We start from the raw sequence: 20,637 nt of genomic DNA, 5'->3' as shown, positions 1-20,637 counted from the left end.
ACAATGTAACTAAACCACCCATGCTTATTTCTATGCATCCTTTTAGGGTGAACCTGGAGCTTCAGGAGTAAAGGTAACTGGAATATCATTTACATTTTCCTAACCAACTGTTTGCTCTTTTCATGCTTGGTTTCAGCCAGAAGCATTGTACTTACCTGACACTTAGCAGATTATGCTATAAATCACTACGCAAAACATCTGCTATACAACGTGATCGACTTTCTATGTCGTTTAGTGTTCTAGCTTTGTGTCCTTGACTGCCCGGGAATATTACCACTTACCATTGCTAAATCTTCTGCATTTTGGAATTTCTATCTTTGCAGCACAAATAAGAGATTGAGTCATGTAATCATGGTCTCTTTGTTCAAAAAAAAAGTTAAGCTTAAGCAGAGGTTGAATTTCCACTGAGAGCGAGGTGATGATGATGAGTGCCCAAAGAATTATTTTTAGCACCGACTTGGGTCATTTTCTCTGTGTGATAAACTACGTTGTTCTTCTATTTCAAATATGTTAGAAGATGAATAAAGTGAATTATATGAAAGTCACAGAGGCTTTTTTCTTCCTTCTATCAAGATCAGTGGATTAGAGGAAAAGGACAGTAGGGAACATGTAGAAAAATGTTAGTTTCAATTAGATATTTGGAATTTGAAAAATAGTACAGATTTTTGCTAAGTTTAATGCGAAAGAAAAAATATAGAGTATAAAAAAGAAATGCCATCAGTAATTTATCTATAAGGATCAACAAGGAGTAATCACACCTGCTTGACAGATGTTCATATTCCTATTTATATGTTTCAGCAAAGTTCTTGATATTTATACAGTCTACATGTTAGAATTTATTCTCTGGCCTCTTCACTCATAGAGCCGTCTGATGAGCCCACTGACAACCTTGTGGTTGTTAGGACTGTAGTAATGTAGTCCCCCATGATTTATCGCTTTCCCTTAGAGTTGGATTGACCTTGTGCTGACAGTAGAAAAATGGAAATGTAGCTTGGTAGAGGTCAGATCATGGCAGTCCTCCCCTCAGGCTGCAAAAATGTAGGTACCGAACATTAGAAATGAGCAGCAGAATTTCATATTGCTATTCTATCTTGTAATGCCTTCTCATAGGTATTCTACCATTATTTTATTTACTTTTTTGACTATTTAATATTTCAGAATATTTGACATCATGGGCCTTCCAGTCACCAATCTCTGCCCATTAAAACAATAAGCTAAACTACATTTATTTGTATAGCTGATATATCCTTAGTTGTACATCTATGTTTTTTTAACGTTAATTTGATAAGAAAGGAGTTTTCATTGTCAAAGCACCTAGAAATAAAATGTCTGTTTTATGTGTATTTATAGGGCGAAAAAGGAGATCTTGGCAATGCACTCAGTGGAATTAAAGGAGAACCTGGTAACACAGGACTGCCAGGACCTCCAGGACCAAAGGTGTGTATGATGTGAGAACAGAACATATGTACATGTTGAAAGAACGTCTAGAATGATCATTAAATATAACACTTCAATCAATTTATCGAGTTCACCTTCTGGAAAACCTTGCTGTTTGGCTCACAGTAAGCTGGGGTCACACTGTGTTATGGCAGACCGTTAGACGGACTGCGTTACACCGTGGCATAACGCAGTGTAACGCAGTCCGTTAACGCTGCTATTAACCGCCATTATCGGGCGCATCGCTAATGCATGCCATAATCGGCATGTGCTAGCGATGTGCCGTCATTCTGTGACTGAGCCTTGAATGTGGGCCGTAGCGTCTGAGGCTCCGTCACTGCTAGCACAGATGAAGCATCTGCGCTAGTGGTATAGCTATATATATGCTATAGCGTTAACGCAGCCCGTCAATGCTATGTGCTGAACGGGCTTGCCTTAACGCAGTATGAACCTGGCCTAAAAACAAAAGAGAAACCCCCTCTGGTTAAATGTTGACTATCTCAGCTCAGTGGGGAGGACCACGATGACTTCCCTTATTGAGTCCTGCAGTTCATAGAATAAGTAGTTTCTATTTTTACAACCTTATAGGAACACCACCTCTCCAAATTCCTTGTATTCTAAATTCTTTGCATATTCCATTAATGTATGTAGCGGCTTTTTTCATTTTCAAGTGGTTGTCTAGACCTGGGTCAAACATTTTCCAGATAAGCAAAACTCACAATGGGTACAATAATCCAATCTAAGTAGGGGTAAACAGGATCAGATATCATAAATAAAATATAATTTTTAATATTCAAGATTAAAATATGGGTAGCCAATACCTCGCAATGACATATACAGACATGAAAGTAATAAAGTGAACCAGTGCTCAAATAAAAAATGGTTGGATCTTACCTTTAGAAGGTTTAATCAGCAATAACATTATGCAGGAGGGAAATAATGTCAGATAGGTCAGACTATATTCCCTGGCATGCCCAATGCAATATCTCCCGTCCTGACAGGTACATGACACTACATTGTATTATATCTAGAAAGTATAATACAGCTATAATAGCATTCATTACATAAAAGTGCCATAGTATGCCTTATTTGCAAGACTGGTAATTTATTGTGAGGAGTGCCTTACTGTTCCCAGCGGAGAATATGGCTCTGATCTGTGTCATTTTATAATTTGTCTGATATGAGATTCACATTTCACTTTACATCAGAGAAAAAATGTTTCCACGGATATGATTAAAATTCACTCCGTAGAGTTAAACATGGTCTATCTGATAAAAATGATAAAAATCCCTTTGATATCAGGTGGAGAGGATCTTGTTAGTGAACACAGAGAACATTTGTGATAGACGGGTCTGACCGTTAAGAGTTTTTCTTTTTCCTTGAAGGTTAAAATGTGACAAACTGGGCTTTTGTAAGACAGGGAGGCAACTCATTTCTTTGCATTTTTTTTTCTCTTGTGGCCCAGGAGGTGGGAAAGGGTCAAACAATAAAAGTAGCTGAATGTTCATCTTGCTTTTTTTTTTATAAAAGTTTGGAACATTTGATTCACAGAAAAGGGAATGATGTCTATGGACTTGTAGCGTACATCACTAAAGTACTGTGTTAATTCGTTGTTCAATTTAATGCGTGTTTTTTTTAGATACCTAGAAAGCTGATAGAAATTTGTGTTAAAAAAGGGTCAAATGTGGAACTGGAGTTTTGGTCATATTTGCAACCTGCATCGCAGATTATGCCAAAACTGACAGAAAATTTCAGCATTCTGCATCTATTTAATCAAGTATTGGCAGCCATGACATGAACCTAATAATAGTCAGTATGATATTATTAATACAACGGTTAAGGTCTATTAGGCTGCCTTGGTTTCCATCATGTGGTGGTTTCTACACTGCTTTTTTTTACAATTCTGTTTCTGATTTGACTTTTTTTACCTAAACTATTTTGCTATTGTACAGTATGGTTTACATGGGATGTTTTAATACAAATTATCTGGAGTCTACTGCTGACATAAAACAAAAAAAACTCTGTCATGCACACAACTGCCCTGCCCTAAAACTATGTAAGTTATTCTTATTATTGCTTCTAAAGAAGAAAATCAACATGTAGCAAAATTGTTTGCCACCATATAGTATTAATGTGCTCACACACTATAAGGAGAAAGGTATCAGCATGCACATCTTAATTACATTCAGGTTTTTCATTCAGTTCCCATTGCCACAGGTGTATAAAATAGACTCATTGAATTTTCAGTAAGGTACATCCTATTAGATGGAGTGCTACCTCTGGACTTTCGAGCCATGGAAAAATATTCTGTGGAGTGACAGATCGGACTTCTCTGTCTATCAGTCTGATAGATGAGCCCGGGTTTGTTGAATACCAGGAGAACTTTACCTGTCTAACTGCATTTTGTCAACTATCAAGTCTGGTAGAGAAGGAATAATACTAACATCACGGGTTTACTACGATAGAGAGGAGCCAAAAGGCCGCAGTGTCTGATTTCTCTTAATCCTGCACAGATTAGAAGCATTTCACCTTCATATTAGTCAGTGTAAATTTATTTTAGCAGTGAAGGGGTTAATCTGCTCAGTGGAGCGCTCCTGGAAGCCTTCCTGTGTTAAGGCTCTTAGCTGTGCATTGTTATCCACTCCCATCTCCTATAAAAACTAAGCCCTGGCTAGCACTCATTGTCAGAGTAGCTTTTGCTTCAAGGCTGGAGGTTGTTGGTGGTTATTCTTGGAGAAGGTGTTTGGTGGATTTATCTGTGACTGTCGCTAGATTTTGAGTGTATGATAATTCCCATTCTTCTCCTACGATGGTTTAACTCCATCCTCCACCCCCCCTGGTATTTACCTCTGTTGTCTGTGTAAGTATATTTGTATGTTTAGTATTTTTCGTTATTCCTGTTCGTATTACCTTGTTAGTCTGGTTGGTGTATTACGGTACACTACTCCTCCTCTCTCCACTGCATGGAGGAAGGGTACAGACTGAGGGTGGACTCAGGAGCTAAGGCAAGGTACGTGGCCCCGGTGTCTTCACCATCAGAAGTAATCCGGGGAACAGGTCAAGCTACTGCACTCCTAGCGTTAGGGACAGGGTAGGAGCCCCTGGTCCCAGGACTCCCAACAACAGAGTCATGGCAACTATGGAGCAGTTTTTCAGTGGTTGGCAAAGGACTTATAGGAAAATCATAATGCTTTATCATGACTGTGTCCCAGGGCACAAAGCAAGGTCCATAAAGCTATGGTTAGGGGAGATTGGTGAGCAAGAACTTGACTATGCCCATATAGAATCCTGATCTCAATACCATCAAACACCTTTGCAATGAACTAGAATGAAGATTGTGAGCCCGGCCGTCTCCTCCAACATCAGTGTCTGAACTCACAAATGCTCTCCTGGATAAATGGGCAAAAACTCTTAAAGACGCCTCCAAAATCGTGCAGAAAGCTTTTCCAGATGAATCGAAGCGGTTATCTTTTTAAATAGGAAACAACTCTATATAAATGCCTATAGATTTAGAAAAAAAAGCTGCTGTAGGTGCAATGTGTAGATGTCCCTATACTTTTGTCCATATAGTGTACATTAGTGCAAAGTCATCCTAATCCACCTATCACCTACTGCTTATTTCATCTACTGACTCTCCGTCGACATGATTTGAGGGTTAAAAATGAACAGCATTTAAATGTTCAATGACCAATCTTTTCAATTCCAGGGTAGAAAATTTGCTACCCGAGTTGTCTGACTGTGGTTTACTCTACTTTCCCAATGTATAACAGATCTGCCCAAATTGAGCATACATGTGTACAAGAAGTAAGGGGATATAGCTGTGAGCTGAACAAGTTTTCCATAAAGTTCATATATAAGATAATGTATGTTTTAAATGACTGTTTTTGTTTTCATTTGTATATTTTACAGGGAGAAGCTGGTACTATTGGCCAACCAGGCGTTCCAGGCCAACAGGGTGAAAAGGTAAATGACCATGCTTACAATGAGAGATGGACCTTTCTCCAAATTTTTCATGTTGAACTGCACATACAATGCAATACAAGCTGCACAGTGGAATAAAACATGTTTATTAATTTTTTTATTTCTCCTCTACGTTCCCGAAATATTAGCAAAGTATTTCACACCTAATGAGTTGACTTTTGTTAAGTCCAAGTGGATGTTATCAAATAGCCAGTCATATAGGGAGAAGTAAATGCCTCCAGTGGTAGCAACTGATTCAGGGAGAAGAAGCACACGCCTCTAGTGATAGCAATTCATACAGTGAGAAGAAGCACACGCCCCCAGTGATAGTCACTCAGAAAGGGAGAAGAAGCACACACCCTCAGTGATAACAACTCATACAGGAAGAAGTACATGCCCCCAGTGAAAGCAACTCATACAGGGAGAAGAAGTACACGCCCCCAGTGATAGCAACTCATACAGGGAGAAGAGGTGCATGCCTCAGCGATAGAAACTCTTACAGGGAGAAGGAGTACACACCCCCAGTGACAGCAACTCATACAGGGAGAAGAAGCACATGCCTCAGCGATAGAAACTCTTACAGGGAGAAGGAGTACACACCCCCAGTGACAGCAACTCATACAGGGAGAAGAGGTACATGCCTCAGCGATAGAAACTCTTACAGGGAGAAGGAGTACATACCCCCAGTGACAGCAACTCATACAGGGAGAAGAAGTACACGCCCCCAGTGATATCAACTCATACAGGGAGAAGAAGTACAGGCCCCCAGTGATAGCAACTTACACAGGGAGAAGAAGTGCATGCCCCCCAGCGATATAAACTCATACAGGGAGAAGTACACACCCCCAGTGATAGCAACTCATACAGGGAGAAGAGGTACATGCCCCAGTAATATAAACTCATACAGGGAGAAGAAGTACACACCCCCAGTGACAGCAACTCATACAGGGAGAAGTACACACCCCCAGTGATAGCAACTCATACAGGGAGAAGAAGTACACTCCACAAGTGAAAAGTATCTAAAAACACCCACTTGGATGTTATGAAAGTTAACTCATTACATGCCAATCATTTGATTGCTAATATCTCATCAATGAAGAGGCAAAATTAAAAAATAACAAAATATTTTATTCCACTTTGCTACCACTCTTACATCATGTGTCCAGTTCAATATGAAAATAAAGGTAAAAGGTCCTCTTTAAGCTTTTCTACCAAAGATGACAGTTTGGCTTAGCATTTACCTTTCCTTATGATAGAACATTCATCTTTTCCTTCCTGATCTGTGATTCGATATGCAGGGTAGAGTGCTTATGTCTCCATTTTAAGAACAAAACAAATCAACAACATCTCAATTCTTCTATATTTCTTTCATTTTTTTAGGGAGCTGCAGGAGTTAAGGGAGAACAAGGCTCTTCTGGACCTCGGGTGAGTAAAGTTTTACTGTTCTATACAGTATATTAGAAAAGTAGTTCTATGTTCTTTTGTTTGTGTGGATTTTCTCCTGCTACTCTGGTCTCCTTCCACACTCCAAAAACTTAATGATAGAGATTTAAGACTGTGAGACCCAATGGGAACAGTGGTAATGATGTCTGTAAAGTGCTTTGGAATTAATGGTGTCCTTGGTGGGATTTGAACCCAGCGCCCCAGCACTGGAAGGCTACAGTGCTAAACACTGAATCACCATGCTGCCTCATATTCTGCATATATCGACTTTTAGTAGCTTTCATTATCATTGCAGACAATATATTACAATGTAAGGTAAAACTTATATATAGATAGCACCACACAATAGTTGATGGTCAAAGCTCATCTCCTCTCCTTCCTTCCGCAATGACCTCTGAAACAGATCATAGAGCATGCCTAGAATCCTCTCCAATAAAAGACAGTGTGGCTGCGGTAAAGCATATTTCTAAATGCTGCTACCTGAAGCTTAGATAAAATGTTTGCCCCATAGTACATAAACGGAAAATAAGTAAAAATCAAAAATGATAAAATAACAGATTAGAATAAAACATTTATCACTATTAAAATATTTAAAAATATTATTTGTGATAGATTCTGTTTAAAGCTCATCCAATTTTATATTGTTAGATAAAGGAATTTTGTGTATTCTTATAAGCTACAACACTTAAAGTACACATTAATGATCTATATTTGTTTTTACAGGGTCCTAAGGGTGAAGCTGGGAAATCCAGTCTTGTGGAGTATAATAGCAACCTTAGTGAAGCAATTCAGGTGGGTTATCAGATATGGAAGAAGTATTATGTATCACATTGCTCGCTTTGTCAGGGGCTTGCTTTTTTAAGATGTAAGGATAGCTTTACATAACTGTAAAATACATCAGAGAATATTTCAGAATAGTAACAAATGCCACTAATGGTAAGGAATGCATGGTCCATCATATGATGATTGTGGTGTCCCAGGATTAGAGTCCCTGCTTTATCCCTGCACCATAGCATGAGATAACGATTAAAATTGTTTAGGTGACACCTTGGAAGCAGACGTGTTAAATAGGCTTTATCATTCTGCACCATTATGCAATCAATCCATGTATAAGAATTTCAGACTGCTTGAAATGTAATTAGAAAAACTACTGCTTTCCCTTTTGCCTTTAAGGGGAATTTTATATACTGTTGTAGCTGTTTTCGTTCTGACCCAAATATATATTATCCCAGATATGCCAGATCACCAGTGAGGCCGAATTAAGAGATTAGGCTCTCAAATAACAAGCGTTTGGAGGAAAGAATGCACACTGGTTGTGAGCAAGTCACTTTCCTAGTTTATGCACACAAGAAACAGTATTTTATACCATTTACAGCAATGTAACTCAATGTAACTCGTGTAGCTCCCCCCCTATTACCCAGGTCATGATGACCTTTATTTGCCATGTACCCAAAACATGTTCTTGCAGACTCTTGAAAACATTTCATATGAGATAAAAAGTATTAAATCCTTGAATCGGAGACTATAAGGCTACAACACAAAAGAAGGAAGAACATTAACCCTTCTATATCAATACTATATTTTTCTTGGTCTCTGATAACTTGCTATTTCCCATCTTTCTCCCACATGCGTTTCCAAAACGAGCCGCATACAGGCTTAATACAATTTAATTTAACAGATATTGATCAGCCGTCTGCTTAAATGCATAGGCCTTTGTGGAGTGACAGCTTTGCCTACACAGTCTGTCCATTTGTTGACTGTTACAAAAGTAATAGTCCCATCTTGGTTCTTAAAAATGCAGATTTTTTATATAGTTTTTATTATTTATATACTTTTTATATTTGGTAACAAACACATAAGTAGAGGACAAATATGTCAATGTCACAAGCACAAATCGTCACCAGTAAGCATCAATAATAAAGGACATGAAAAGTTACATCTGTACTGAGCTTCAGACTCAGAAATTTTCAACGTCTTTGAAGAGATTCAGCTTTAAGCAACTGCCTATGAATAATGAGTAAATATAACTTCTGACATATCAAAATGACAAATAAATTGTGACAGAGGTCTCAGAGGGTAACGGGGTTGTGCAAGAATAAAAAAATGGGTCTGATTTTTTTTTCTACAATCAGCACTTTCCTTGTTCACGGATTATGTCTAGCAGTACAGCTCAGCCCTGTTCAACTTTAATCATTTTCTTTTGGGTTAACTCCCAGTTCAGTATAGCAGCTAATTGCTCCAAGACATGGACCAACTGAAGGTCTCGTGACCCAAAAGCAAAAATAAGGTTAATATTTCAGGCCAGAAGATCCATGTTTTATTGGGATTTGCATCCTTAACACCAGAGTGAAAATACAACTGCAATACCGTTTTGTAAATTACCCTTTATTTAGTAATTCTGCTTCTGAAAATAGGTAAAACTTTAGTCAATATGAAAATATGGGAAACTAGTCTCTTGTTTTAGATAGGACTTTCAAAGGAAAAATTGAGAAAATATACAAAAGGGTGGCGTGAAATGTCAACTTAAGGTAGGATAGAGAAAATAGGAGCACATGATTACAAAAGGTAGATGAAGTAAGTATCCTATTAATGAGATGGATTCTGGTTAATGCTAAGATGTCCATCATGTACTAGAGCAGTGGTCCCCAAGCTTTCTGACCTTGAGAGCCACATTCAGCTTAGACAGAGGGTCGCGAGCCACAGTCAGCACTGAGAGAGGGTCGCAAGCCACATCCAGCTCCCACCCCGTTCAAAGTAGTGTCAACCAAAGCCCGTTTTACAGGTATAATGGTAACCAAAGCTTTTCCACAGAAATCACTCCAAAGCAGTACACTGAGATCCAGGGGTTCCCACAATACCCCCATTCAGTATTCTCCCATCAAGCACTCCCAACACACTGTCACATCCAGCTTTGAGCACCTCCTCTAACAGCTAGTACCCTCCTCCAGCGTACCATACCTAAAACATCTCTAAACCCCTAACACCAGTAAATGTGCATCCACATCTGCTCTTCTGCGCAGGGCTACTCACAAAATTCACCATTTCGAGATGTACTCTTCATACCTGTTTGCTAGACCTGGACCTAATGCACCAAGCTGGCAAACAGTCACGAGCCACAATTCATGGGACCGCGAGCCACATGTGGCTCCCAAGCTACAGGTTGGGGACCCCTGTATTAGAGAGATAGATTTAGAGGAAGACGGATTCAATACCAAGGGTATTTTCAGGCTAAAGTACATTTTGATTGTGCATAAAACATGATTTGATACAAAATATTATGCATACAAATATATATACTGTAAGAAAGTAGGACGCAAGGCTTCAGAGCAAGTCTGTGTTACGGAGATGGTTTTATTTTGGTTCTGGGATTTATCAGCAACCAAAAGAAATCATCCAACAAGTGCTCAGCACCTCTGGGAACTCCTTCAAGACTGTCAAAAGCCTTTCTACGTGTCTACCGGATTAAGTTGGTTGAGGAAATTCCAAGGGGGTGTAGAGCTGTCATCAGAATATAAGGGGGTACTTTTAATTTCCATATATGTACCTTTGCAGTTTTGCTGCCTTCAGTCTGAATTTACAATGAGAATATGGCAATAGGAGCAAGGAAAATATTGCATAAAGAGATGTGTCATAACTTTTGCCCAGTGCTGTATGTTTTTTTGGCATGTGTATGCTTAGAGGTATTTTTAATTGTCTCCTATGAGAATGCTTACATACTGCAGAACTGAGATTGAGGACAGAGTTTGTTTCTCAAAGATATTTCTTTTTTTGCATTTCTGTGTTGTAGTAGACTATATGCTAAAACATATTCATAATTAATTATTTGGCAGACACAACAATGATTGTAGTGTCATAATCAAAGTACTGAAATCAATCGTGATCAGTCCAGCTTTCTAGCAACTCACCTATTCTCTGGCAGAACCAGCATTTGGATTGACTATACTGAATATTTCTCATGAAATAATTAATTACTGTCAGTATTAGGATCATGCTAGTAGAAATGCCCCATATAGCATATTTCTTGAAAAACTTATACTGATATGATTTTATTTGTAAAAAAAAACACTATTGATATGGTGGAAAAGGTAAGAAAAATATATACCCTATTCAAAACCCCTGTCTGGAGGATATATATGTGAATTACATAGGTGGTGGTGCTACACGTTAATTAAACATTTGAATAACATTTCATTTTTTATCATGCCATTATCATTTTAGCAGAAAATTATGTAGAAATTGTTTATTTTATACTTTTTGAAATGTTTTCTATTTTCAAAATGTTCTTTATAACACAAAAAGATTAAGTAAAAGATATATATATATACCATATTTTTCTGATTATAAGATGCAGTTTTTGCCCCCAAATTTGGGGGGAAAATGGGGGGGTGTCTTATAATGCATATATACCTTACCGGTACTGTTGCTGCAAGCCGCAGGCTGGGATGAGGGGGTGTCAAGCGGTGCTGCGGGTGCCCGTCGGTGCTACGGGGGTGTCTGGCGCTGCTGCCAGGTGCTGCTGAAGGGTGTCTCCAATGCTGCCGGGGCTCTGTCGACATTTTATGAAAGGCCAGAGCCTCGGCAGTTCCATGGTTTTCTGTGCGGTGGACTCTGGAAAAATGGCCGGGGCGGCGCATGCGCAGATGGAGATCTCAGCACCAAGATTTCGAGAGATGAGATTTCAGCACCGAAATCTCATCTCCCCAGATCTTGGTGAGGAAATTTCCATCTGCGCATGAGCCTCCCCTGGCGGCCATTTTCCCAGAGTCTATTGCACAGGAAACCATGGAGCTGCCGGGGCTCTGGCCTTTCACAAAATGTTGACAGAGCCCCGGCAGCATTGGAGACACCCGCAGCAGCACCTGGCAGCAGCACCAGAAACACCAGCAGCAGCACCGGGCAGCACCTCCGGACACCCCCTCCGGACACCCCTGTAGCAACGGAGACACCTTCAGCAGCACCAGGCTGCAGCGCCGGACACCCGCAGCAGCACCAGACACTCACATCGGAACATCCCCTCATCCCAGCCTGCGGCCTGCAGCATCACCCCACTCCTGCCTCCTCCAGGAACAACCCTGGGACCCCGCTTAACCGCAGCTACCACTCCCAGTAAGCAAAAAGACGAATAGATTATAAGAAGAATCACCATTTTATTTTTTAAAAAAATCATATTTTTCTCTTCCAAATTTGGGGTTCGTCTTAAAATCTAAAAATACGGTATTGTGCATGTTTTTGTTTTTAAATATTTATTACATTTTTATTGAATATAAGTGTTTTAAAAAATGAACAAAATTGAAGTTCATAATGTTATTTGACAAATTATTTAGAAATGTTTTTTTTTTTTTATTTCCAGGGCCCTCCTGGACCTCCAGGTCCACCAGGATTAACAGGACAAAAGGTACTTTAATTTCAAAAACAAATCCATACAATTAAGATTACGGTAACTTGAAATGTACTTTTTCAATATAAAAACCCAATTTGAAAAAACATTTATGGTATACAATGTTAATAAATAAACATTTAATTTGCATTATGCAGTGTAAGAATTTTTTATAAAACTTGGGCCCCATTTCATCAACAGTTTCTATCAGAAATTTTAAATAAAGCTGTTTGAGGCAACTATGAGTCGTGCCAACATTTTGTGACTTTTTTAAAAAGAAATTGGGCAGAATTTAATGAGGAAAGGGTATGGCCCAGTTCAGCTGAGAAATTCATCATATTTATGCCACAAAAGTGGCATAAATTACAACCTAAATGTATTCCATTCCCTGACTAGTACATTTCTTATGCCGGAGCTTGGCAGCTGAAAGCTAAGCCACATTCTTAAAAGGAATCTGTCACGGGTTTTCGCTATGTCATCAGAGGACACCATGATGTAGGAGCAGAGACCCTGACTACAGCAATGTGTCACTTACTGGGCTGTGACAACTCGCCTCCCACATCCAGTCACTCCCCCAGCACTGATGGGCAGCTCTCTTTATCCATGCAATGTACACAGAAAGCTGTGATGTTGTGGTTATATACAGCTTAACATCTGAACTCTGCTAGATCTGCAACAGAGAAAACTATGATAGTTTCCCAACTGCTGCACCCAGCAAACTGAGCTGGAATCTTAGAGCAAAAACCTGCGGAAAGATTTCCCTTTGAGTTTGGCACATTTTACACAAATGGACCCCTTCTCAAGAAGGGTGTGCAAAATGCTAGTCTTGGTTAATGGATGCCCTAGTATTTCTTTTAGGCTACATATTTTTATATTTACATATTTATGACCTCATTTACACGTGCCCAAAATGATGAAAAAATCGGAAACATTAATATGCCAGGCTTTTCTCTGCTAAATAGAGAATCTGATCAAAGCAGTTTTTTTGGTAACACAGCTAGGCATATTATCAATACTTTCTGATTCTTGTAAAGTGCAAACTTTAGACTATACAATGTTAAAATCCGCTAAATTTACTAGATTTGATCATGCTGTTTGACAAGTCTGCCGTATGTTAAGACTCGTTAAGTCTATAGAACCTGTTTGTTGTTTTTTTTGTGTCAGAAATTGATGCCAAACTGTTGCCACAATTTTTTGGTGCACAGTGTCGAACATCAGGCTAGCACCCTTTTCAAGAATGCCACTCAACTTTTCAGTAAAACCACACAAACAAATGCACACAAACTGCAGAAAAGAGTCTAAATTTTTTTTAGCTTTTTAGAGAATGTTACTCGATAATGTTAGCGTCTTTTTGCTTGATAAATGTAACGGGGTCTACCAAGCTGGGGTACCTCTTTCAGTACCACCCCGTGTTTTCGGAGGTCCGCTCTGTGTTGGCTGGAGTCTGAATGAATGACGCTGGCTGGAATTCCTTGGTTACATGGGCCCATATAAAGATCACTGCTTCTCCATGTATTTCCAGTCTGACAACACTTTACTCACAGGACACAGAATATATCACACAGATACAGAGGGCCCGCCAATAGAAAAGCGGCAGGCCAGACTTACATTACAAAAGTCGCAGGTGGCCGGAGCCTGCCAATGTTTACTGTGGGAATTACAAAGGTGGGGGAGGGCAGACTGGAGAATATCGTGTCCCCTCTGCCCAGGGGCGCAGCCTGTGAACTGATGCATTAGGGACATGTGTTGTGAGTTCATTTTTCCCTTCACCATTGAGGTCTGATGAACTCCCTCCTCGGGTGAAGGAAGGTAGTGAGGCTGATTACCAAACACCTGGGCAGCTAGATGATGACTGGGTGGCTGGAATTGAGGACAGGATATAAGGCAGCCGATGCCCTTCTGCCTTGCTGGTGATCCTGCTGGATTCTTGGAGACCAGTCTGATTCCTGCGTCTCAAAGCTAAGTTTTTCTGCTCTGCTTTGTACTCTTCAGTTTTGTTTTTGTTTTGCCTTGTTTTTTGGGAGTTCTGCCATCCCCGGCCGGGGGTGAGCTGAATTCCATTTTTGTCTCTGATCTGTTGATCTTTTGCTCTGTCTTCAGTGCTGATATAGTCTTTTGAAGCCTAGCGACTTCAGGGCCTGTTTTTCCTATCAGTCGGTTGGCTCATTTTGGATAGGGTTTTTGCGGATAGCAGACAGCAGCTTTCCTATCCTGTCCTATTTAGTTAGCTTGGGTCCTATCATTTGCTCAACCTATCTTTCTATCTGTGTTAGTGTTTTCATCTTGCTTCACCGTCATTATATGTTGGGGGCTGCCTATTGCTTTGGGGTCTGCTCTGGGGCAGTTTAGTTTTTCCCCTTTCTGTCTTTAGGCTATGTAGTTCTCCGGCTGTGATCGAGGGGTCTAGGGCAACGTAGGAACCCCCCACGGCTACTGCTAGTTGTTGTGGATAGGGTCAGGGGTCTGCAATCCGATAGCTGCCAACCTCTCTGGTTTTTCTGGACTTAGCTAGTATTTTGTTTTTTCCTCCTTCGGTGACTCATCATAACAGACATGCATCTCACATGGAACCTATTATACATACATATAACTGCACAACATATTCTGGGTGCTAAGTGGTTCTGTAACACGTAACACGGCTCCCCTTTTCAGCGACGCGATCGGCATACACAGTCTGATCCTCAACGGATCGGTTTGGGGATGACCAAAGTTTATGGGGTTGGTACAAGTTCCGTTTGTCGACTTAGTCCATCAGCGTTACCGTTTTGTTTGCCGGGTCTGTGGTGGATGGTGAAGTCCAAAGGTTGTAGGGCTAAACTCCACCGCAGCAATCTGGCGTTGTCTCCTGGAGACCAGATTAAGCCAGACTAGGGGATTATGGTCCGTTAGGAGGGAAAACTGTCGTCCATACAAATATGGTTGCAACTTCTTGAGTGCCCATACTACCGCCAGGCACTCCTTCTCGATGGCCGCATAGCTTACTTCATGGGGCAATAGTTTCCGACTCAGGTAAGCTACCGGGTGTTCTTGGCCGTCCGGCCCGACTTGGCTCAGTACTGCCCCCAATCCAAGCATAGAAGCAACTGTGTGAACAAGGAAACGTTTAGTTGGATCGGGTGTGGCCAATACAGGGGTATTGGTGAGGGCGTCCTTTAGTTGGCGGAAGGCTTCCTCACACTCTGAGGTCCAGGTTACCTGGTGGGGTGGGTTCTAATGGGTCAGATCAGTGAGGGGCTTGGCTACGCTGCTGTAATTGGGAACAAATTTCCTATAATACCCCGCTGTCCCTAGAAACACCATGACCTGGGTTTTAGTGCGTGGGATGGGCCACTTGGCTATGGCCTCAGTCTTGGCTGGTTCTGGTCGCTGTTTCCCACTTCCCACCCAATGCCCTAAATACTGAACCTCTGCTTTGCCCACGTGACACTTGTTTGGGTTCAGGGTGATTCCGGCCTGGTGGATCCTGTCCAATACTGTCTCTAGGTGATTTAGATGCTCTTCCCATGTCGCACTGTAGATGGCGATGTCGTCCAGGTAGGCACAAGCATAGTCCTGGAGACCATCCAGAAGCCGGTCAGCCAGCCTTTGGAAGGTCGCCGGGGCATTCTTCATCCCGAATGGCATAACTCGAAACTGGAATAAGCCGAACGGGGTGACAAATGCCGACTGGGGAATAACGTCAGGACTAAGGGGAATCTGCCAGTAGCCTTTGCATAGATCGATGGTGGTCAAATACTTTGCCCCCGCCAGCCGGTCTAACAACTCATCCACACGCGGCATGGGGTATGCATCCGTCACTGTTTTCTCATTGAGCCTACGATAGTCTACACAAAACCGTGTAGTCCCATCCTTCTTGGGCACTAACACTATGGGGGATGCCCAGGGACTGACTCTTCAATGACCCCTAAACGCAGCATCTCTTGTATCTCTTGTCGCATCCCCTCTTGTACAGACTCAGGGATGCGGAAGGGGTTTTGTCACAGGGGGGTCTGATCCTGGGTCTCAACCTTGTGTTGTGCCAGGCGAGTGTACCCTGGTCTCCCTGAAAACATCCTCTGTCGCTGCCTCAACAACTCCTCCGCCTGCTGTCTCTCCCGAGGGTCTAGGTCTTCACCGAAGTGTACCTGGTCCCATGTTTTAGACTGAGTCCTTTCCCCTAAGACATCCAGCAAGGGAAGTCTGGCTATATCCTCTGCTTCAGGTGCACAGATGGCCACTACCTCTTCAGGGCGCTCCCAGTAGGGCTTCAGCATATTCACGTGGAACATGCGGATAACCCTGGGGTCGTCACAATCGGCGACATTATAGGTTGTGTTGGCTATTTTCCCCACTACCTGGTAGGGCCCCTACCATGCAGCTTGAAACTTATTCTGCTTAGTGGGGCCTAACACCAGGACCTTCTGTCCTATTTCCAAAGTGCGCTCTCTGGCCCTTCGATCGTACCATATGCGCTGGCACCGCTGGGTCGCCTGCATGTTCTCACGTACAGCCTGAGTCACCTCCTGTAGGCGGTCCCAGAATTCCAGCACATAGGGTACAATGGGTACCCCTTCTATGAGGCCCTCCCCTTCCCAGTGTTCCAGCACTAATTCTAAGGGTCCCCTTACCCGTCTCCTGTATACCAGCTTGAACGGGGAGAACCCCGTGGATTCTTGGGGCACCTCCTGATAGGCAAACAGGAGGTGTGGCAAGAATTTCTCCCAGTCCCTGTATGTCCTGGTAAAAGTCCCAATGAGCTGTTTTACTGTCCCTTTAAAGAGTTCACACAACCCATTGGTTTGCGGGTGGTACGGGGCGCTTCTAATGGACTTTACACCGCACAATTTCCACAGTTGGTTGGTCACCTTTGCTGTAAACTGGGTACCCTGGTCCGAGATAATCTCCTGGGGAAATCCAACCCATGAGAACACCTGGAGCAGGGTGGCCGCCACCGTCTCTGCCAGTATGTTAGGTAACGCAACCGCCTCTGGATACTGTGTGGCATAATCTACCACTGTCAATATATACTTTTTCCCTGACGGACTGGGTTTGGCTAACGGCCCTATCAGATCGACCGCTACTCGGCTAAATGGTTCCTCCACAATGGGAGTGGGCGTAATTTGGCCTTGCATCGATCCCCCTCTTGCCAATGCGCTGGCAACTGTCACAGGTCTGGCAGTACTGATGAACATCATAGGTTACCCCCGGCCAAAAGAAGTTTTGTGTCAGACGATGCCTGGTGCGACTGACGCCGAAGTGCCCGGCTAAGGGTATGTCATGAGAGATTCGCAGTAGCTCCTGCCTATACTTCTTGGGAACTACCAGCTGTCATTTTGTAGTGGGGCTCGTCCCTGTGTGGTGCTGCTCTGTGATCCGGTAGAGGAGTCCCTGCTTCCATACAAACTTTTTCCCTTCCAGTACCCCTCTCCTCTCCTGTGCCTTCCCACAATATCCCTCTAATGAAGGATCCTCAAGCAACTCCTTCTTAAATTCATCTGGGGTGGCCCAAGAAATGTGTCTGGCTATGGGAATACGTGTAGGGCTGGGATGTCTTACCTGGGCTTCCTCTGAGTGTGATTCCACCTCCGCAGCTCGAGCTTGTCTCCGGGTGGTCACAGGGTATGTCTCAGCCAGAGGGGCCACCGAGAATGCAGACAACATGGGCCCCAAGTCATTTCCCAGCAAGACGTCTGCAGGCAAATCCTCCATCAAGCCGACCTCAACAAAGCCATCCCCAACTCCCCAGTTCAGGTGAAACCTGGCAGTGGTCAGTCGATGTATGGCTCCCCCTGCTACACGGACTGCCACTGTCCGGTCCATCTTCTCTTGGTCCCGGACAAGATGAGGCTTCACAAGGGTCAAAGTTGCTCCGGAATCTCTTAGTCCCTGCATACGTTTCCTATTAACCCACATGACCTGTCGATGCTGTTGTCGATAATCTGCCTGGGCTGCCTGCACGGGGTCTACTTCATGCAGCACTTCCTCCATCTCTTCCACCCCTTGGTTAGTCGTAGCCCCCAATGCTGGGTCAGCTTCGCCTTGGTAGCAGTGTACAGCAGCCCGGCTGAAGGTAGCTGTTCCCGCCTTTGGCCACTGGGTATGCTGAGTCCGGTTGGGACATTGTCTTTGCAGGTGGCCCAGCTGACGGCAGGTGTGGCATCGCACCCCAGGGGGACTGTGGTAGGCCAGGTTTCTAGCTGGTCCCCCTACAATCTTCGGTGGTTTGGGGCCCTCCAGGTCCATGAGCAGGCCCCTAGTGACCATCTTTGATCCGGACAACTGCGGCCTCCTGGCATCATGATGTTCATTGGCCAGACGAGCGGCTTCCTCAAGAGTCATTGGCCGCCTGTCCCGAAGCCATTCCTGTGTCTCGGGGTTTAGTCCATTAAAGAATTGCTCTAACAAGAAGAGCTGGAGGACATCCTCCTTAGTGGTTGCTTGGCCCCCTTGTACCCACTGTAGCAGTGACCGCCGTAATTTACAGGCCCATTCAGCGTGGGTATCGGTTATGCTATTTATAAGTCCGCGGAACTTTTGGCGGTATGCCTCTGGTGTCAGCGCATACCGGGCCAAGATCACTTCTTTGATCCGCTCATAGTCCATACAGTCCTCATCAGGTACCGTGCGATAGGCGTCCGCTGCCCGGCCTGTCAGCTTGCTGGCCAGAATCTGAACCCGTTCCTCCGGCTTCACTTGATGAAGGCCACACTGCCGCTCAAAGTCCTGCAGAAAGCCATCAATGTCTTCCTCTGCCTCCCCCAACTGTTGGAAGGCATTATACTGGATCTTTTTGTGGCTTACTGTTGAAGATACCCGGTCGAAGGCCAGAGCTCCCCCTGCTCACTGACTCTCCGCTCTGCCATCTCCATCTTGGCCAGCTCCACTTTGGCCCGCTCTGCCATCTCCATCTTGGCTAGCTCTATCCTGGTCCGCTCGGCCATCTTTTCCTTCAGATCAGTACGCACATCAGCCATCACCTCTCGTATGATCTCTACTGCACGGTTTGGGCCATAGAACGCCAATCTGTTCTTTACCTCCCTCTGGAATTCGGTCTCCTCCACGTTCACATTGGGGGGCGCTGCACTGTCGTGTTCCATGATGGCTGCTATCAAGTCCGCTTTTGTTTTGTTGCTGGCTATCAACCCTCGGGCTTCCACCAGATCTTTCAATGTAGTCCTCTTTAACTTCTGGTAGTTGTTTTCCATTCATTCCTTTCCTCCTGTAGAAGGGGTATCATATCCCGCTGCTGCCACCAGTGTAACGGGGTCTACCAAGCAGGGGTACCTCTTTCAGTACCACCCCGTGTTTTCGGAGGTCCGCTCGGCGTAGGCTGGAGTCTGAATGAATGACGCTGGCTGGAATTCCTTGGTTACATGGGCGCATATAAAGATCACTGCTTCTCCATGTATTTCCAGTCTGACAACACTTTACTCACAGGACACAGAATATATCACACAGATACAGAGGGCCGGCCAATAGAAAAGCGGCAGGCCAGACATACGTTACAAAAGCCGCAGGTGGCCGGAGCCTGCCGATGTTTACTGTGGGAATTACAAAGGTGGGGGGAGGGCAGACAAAAGGAGAATATCGTGTCCCCTCTGCCCAGGGGCGCAGCCTGTGAATTGATGCATTAGGGACATGCATCTCACATGGAACCTATTATACATACATATAACTGCACAACATATTCTGGGTGCTGAGTGGTTCTGTAACACGTAACAATAAATATTCCATATCGTCTTTATTTTGTGGCTTGGGCCCCGTGCTAAAATACTGTATTTTTTGGACTAAAAAAAACACTTTTTCCCCCAAATTTGAGAGGAAAATGGGAGGCTTTCTTATAGTCCGAATGTAGCTTACCGGGGTAGGGCGGGCGGCAATAGCAGTGGTGGAACAGGGGGCAGGGTCAACGCTGCAGGAAAACACCAGCAGCAGGAGTGGTGCAGTGCTGCAGGTCCTGGGCTGGGAGTAGGGGGTGTCTAGCGGTGCGAGGCAAGAGCCGTTGATCTCCCGGTGGTGGGCTTGAGGAAATTGTCTCCGACAGATGCACAGGTTTAGGACTCATCTCAATGGCAGCTTCCAGCAGCGACGATCCTACTTTTGCCTTCTGTATCCCCACTCCACTGCCGCCCCTGTAAGCTAAATTCAAACTATAAGATGGACCCCCATTTTTACTTATTTTTTTTTCCTATTTTCCTTTTCTAAATTTGAGGTGCATCTTATAATCCAAAAAATACAATAATACGTCATGTTTTACAATATTTTTAGTTTAAGCTCGTTTTCTGAATTTATGTTTCTAAATTATGCACTGTTTACTTTCAGCCTGTTAGATAAGTTGGCTATTATTTTTCTTTCCTAGGGCGAAATTGGATTACCTGGTCCTCCTGGCCATGATGGAGACAAGGTAAACTGTGATCACTTCTATTATCTCTTATATGTAA

The 20,637-nt window shown here is 43.3% G+C and overlaps 1 protein-coding gene across 1 annotated transcript in view; it reads left to right on the top strand.

The window, feature by feature from the left end:
- COL13A1 (collagen type XIII alpha 1 chain) overlaps positions 1–20,637 on the top strand; it is a 397,057-nt gene that overhangs the window by 320,681 nt on the left and 55,739 nt on the right. The window contains exons 21-27 of the mRNA XM_073560029.1: positions 47–73; positions 1,351–1,437; positions 5,347–5,400; positions 6,778–6,822; positions 7,564–7,632; positions 12,191–12,235; positions 20,556–20,600. Coding sequence (XP_073416130.1) covers positions 47–73; positions 1,351–1,437; positions 5,347–5,400; positions 6,778–6,822; positions 7,564–7,632; positions 12,191–12,235; positions 20,556–20,600 — 372 coding nt within the window. The remainder of the gene's footprint in view (positions 1–46; positions 74–1,350; positions 1,438–5,346; positions 5,401–6,777; positions 6,823–7,563; positions 7,633–12,190; positions 12,236–20,555; positions 20,601–20,637) is intronic.

The sequence above is a fragment of the Dendrobates tinctorius genome, unplaced genomic scaffold (genome assembly GCF_039654945.1).
Source record: "Dendrobates tinctorius isolate UK_male_01 unplaced genomic scaffold, ASM3965494v1 ptg000292l, whole genome shotgun sequence".
NCBI classification, from domain to species: domain Eukaryota; kingdom Metazoa; phylum Chordata; class Amphibia; order Anura; family Dendrobatidae; genus Dendrobates; species Dendrobates tinctorius.
The sequence above is the reverse complement of the archived record's forward strand: the minus strand, read 5'-3'. Positions and strand labels throughout refer to the sequence as shown.